The sequence below is a fragment of the Mus pahari genome, chromosome 7 (assembly GCF_900095145.1).
Source record: "Mus pahari chromosome 7, PAHARI_EIJ_v1.1, whole genome shotgun sequence".
NCBI classification, from domain to species: domain Eukaryota; kingdom Metazoa; phylum Chordata; class Mammalia; order Rodentia; family Muridae; genus Mus; species Mus pahari.
This window is the reverse complement of record NC_034596.1, coordinates 9,971,995-9,975,094: the sequence shown is the minus strand read 5'-3', so window position 1 is coordinate 9,975,094 and position 3,100 is coordinate 9,971,995. Positions and strand designations below refer to the sequence as shown.

At 46.6% G+C, this 3,100-nt stretch overlaps 1 protein-coding gene across 1 annotated transcript; it reads left to right on the top strand.

The window, feature by feature from the left end:
- Positions 1-1,433: 1,433 nt before the first annotated feature.
- On the top strand, positions 1,434-2,032 carry Msgn1 (mesogenin 1). The gene has a single exon (XM_021202771.1). It carries the CDS (start codon positions 1,453-1,455, stop codon positions 2,014-2,016), a length of 564 nt encoding a protein of 187 aa, XP_021058430.1. The 5' UTR covers positions 1,434-1,452; the 3' UTR covers positions 2,017-2,032.
- Positions 2,033-3,100: the final 1,068 nt, after the last annotated feature.

The following is a 3,100-nucleotide window of genomic DNA, read 5'->3' as shown; positions in this document are numbered from 1 at the left end:
AAAGAAGAAGAAGAAGAAGAAGAAGAAGAAGAAGAAGAAGAAGAAGAAGAAGAAGAAGAAGAAGAAGAAGAAGAAGAAGAAAGAAAGAAAGAAAGAAAGAAAGAAAGAAGAAGAAAAATCATTTAATATTTCATTAAGCTCTTGCTTGCCCAGGACAGGACATGGTTCAGGGTCCTTCAGCAAACATTAAAGCAAAGAGCATTTTCCTCCAGATTACATACTTCAAATGTTTATTTCCTGAGCCTTGGTAATTAAGAAAATACCACAACTGCTCTAATTAGGTCCTTGACATTTCTTTCTAACAATTGCAAAAGGGCTGAAATAACCACGCTAAAGGACAAGCCCATATGAATGAAGCTAAAGGTGACTCTGATGCTGATATTCCTGTGAACAATGAGTTGCATGCAGAATAAGTTCTGTTCCTGGGACAAATGGGAGAATCTGGAATTCCTTTTCCAAAGTGCACGGTCTCTGGGAGCATATAGGAAATGAAGCTAACTAGCAAGGCCATCCAATTTAACACATTCGGTGGCATTTGGAGCAGTGCTGGGGGGAAACCACTCTCTTGCTTAATTTCACACTTCCTCTATACATTTCCAAAAAAAAAAAAAAAAAAACCGAGGTGTGACTGGATTAAAAAAAAAGATGTTCATCAGGCTAAATGCCAGCCAGGTACTCTTGCAAGCTCCTGTCTTTTGGCGCCTGTTTGCTACAGGGGCTCCAGCTCTGGTCATTTAAAGCAGGAGATATTTCTGCACATTAGGGCTCTGACCTTACTGGGTCTGCTGGGTTGTCCTTCAACGGGTAGAAATTCTTCAAAACCTATGGCAGCTAACCACAGTGGAGGGCTAGAAAGAAGGGGGCATATAATATAGTGTCTTCTGTGTGCTAGCCTGTGCCCATCCCGGGAAATAGGAGCTATTGTTGCCTGCATTTGACACAGGAGAGAATCAAAGCTCAGGAGACTCCCTTCATTTCAACCCTATGCTCCTTCTCCAACATCACTCTGTCTACTCTAAAATACCAGGAGGTATAGGTGAGGGAGTCCTCATGGCCCAAAGGTCCCCAGGAGTCCCTGCTGCAAATGCCCAGGTTTGTTTTCTTTGGCTCCCCCATTAATGAGTTCCACAGGACAGTGCTAAGCCTGGTTATGCAGCCTTAATTGGTTTAGTTACAACAAGATAATTCCTTTTTTCTTCTCTTGGAGGCTGTTCTGTTTAAAGACATTTTAGCTGGAAGATGCTAATTTTCAACGAGGAGAAAGTAACACCCGAGGAGTTCATTTTCCATCTTGGTCCTTGGTTCTTCCTTTGAACTCCCTCCACCAGGGGCCCCTTTTCCCACTTTGTCCCAGATCCCCCACCATCATAAAAGAAAGCTGGTCTCTGGTCAGGGCAGCAGAACTTTCTTTCACATTTGCCAAGGAGCCCTTGTACTGCTGCCTCCGGGGGTATGGACAACCTGGGTGAGACCTTCCTCAGCCTGGAGGATGGCCTGGACTCTTCTGACACCGCTGGTCTGCTGGCCTCCTGGGACTGGAAAAGCAGAGCCAGGCCCTTGGAGCTGGCCCAGGCGTCCCCCACTCAAAGCCTCTCCCCGGTTCCTTCTCTGGAGTCCTACTCTGAGGTCGCACTGCCCTGCGGACACAGTGGGGCCAGCACAGGAGGCAGCGATGGCTACAGCAGTCATGAGGCTGCCGGCTTAGTAGAGCTGGATTATAGCATGTTGGCTTTGCAACCCCCCTATCTACACACTGCTGGTGGTCTCAAAGGCCAGAAAGGCAGCAAAGTCAAGATGTCTGTCCAGCGGAGACGGAAGGCCAGCGAGAGAGAGAAACTCAGGATGCGGACCTTAGCTGATGCCCTCCACACGCTCCGGAATTACCTGCCCCCTGTCTACAGCCAGAGAGGCCAGCCGCTCACCAAGATCCAGACACTCAAGTACACCATCAAGTACATCGGGGAACTCACAGACCTCCTCAACGGCGGGCGAGAGCCCAGGCCACAGAGCGTGTGAGTCGTGCCCTCTGGAGAATCCCACCGGTACCAGACCTGAGAATAGGCAAAGGAGGAGTTCTGAAGACCCTGAACCTATTGTCTTACAGGACAATTGCGCAGAGTTATCTATGGACACTTAGTGTGGCCATCTCGTGATCCTAGCGGGAGTTCCATCTGACCTTCTGGAGCTGCCAGGACATTCACCTGCCAGGCAGGCAGGACACTTCCAGGACACTTCCGGATAGTTTCATCATCGTGTCTCCAGTGACTCTGCTTTTGCAAAGAGACAGATTATTTTGCCCTGTGTCTTTTAAAGGTATTTTTAAAAAGGGTCAATATGACTTAAATACACTCTTTTTGATAATGTTAAAAACCTCCAATTATGTTCTCCTACCATTTTGGTGTTGGGAGTTTTCTTTCTATTGGGTCAAAACTTGTATTTTGTACAGGATCCAATGTGACATTTGGATTCTTATTTGGAAAGATTGTGTCAAGTAAAGATTTAATGCTTTCTCAGTTCTCTCTCTCTCTCTCTCTCTCTCTCTCTCTCTCTCTGTGTGTGTGTGCGTGCGTGTGTGTGTGTGTGTGTGTGTGTGTGTGTGTGAACTTGAATGCCTGAAAGCCTTTACTTTTGCTAGGAGTAAAATCATTTCAGTGAAGAGGGAACTTGTGCCACAAAGAACAGGAGGTAACAAGCAGGCAGACGGTGCTGGGTTAAGACACTGAAGATCTTATGAGCAGAGTTTTCTTGGTGAGGAAGAATGGGGGCATAGACTCCTGTGTCCTGGGGAATAGGAGAAAGGAAGAAAGGGGGAAGAATGGATCCCAGCACCACAGGGTGGCCAGAGGCCAATTTTAGAGAGCAGGAGCTCTTAGTCCCAGGCCTGGTGTGAATGATCTTATTATTTCGCATTTCTTAAATAAAAGAGGTTAGCTTAAAACAAAGTCAATTTGAACTCCATAGATAAGTGCAAAGGCCAGGATTAGAACTCAAGGCTTGCACTGACCTCTCTAAAGGAATTTATGTTATCCTCCTTTAACCCATGGCCCCATGTCAGTGCCGCACATGTCTCTATTTGTAGTCACACACTGTCTTCCAGGTG

What these genes read in the sequence shown, in the direction of transcription:
- Msgn1 (XM_021202771.1), top strand. Translation starts at nt 1,453, where the DNA reads ATGGACAACCTGGGTGAGACCTTCCTCAGCCTGGAGGATGGCCTGGAC.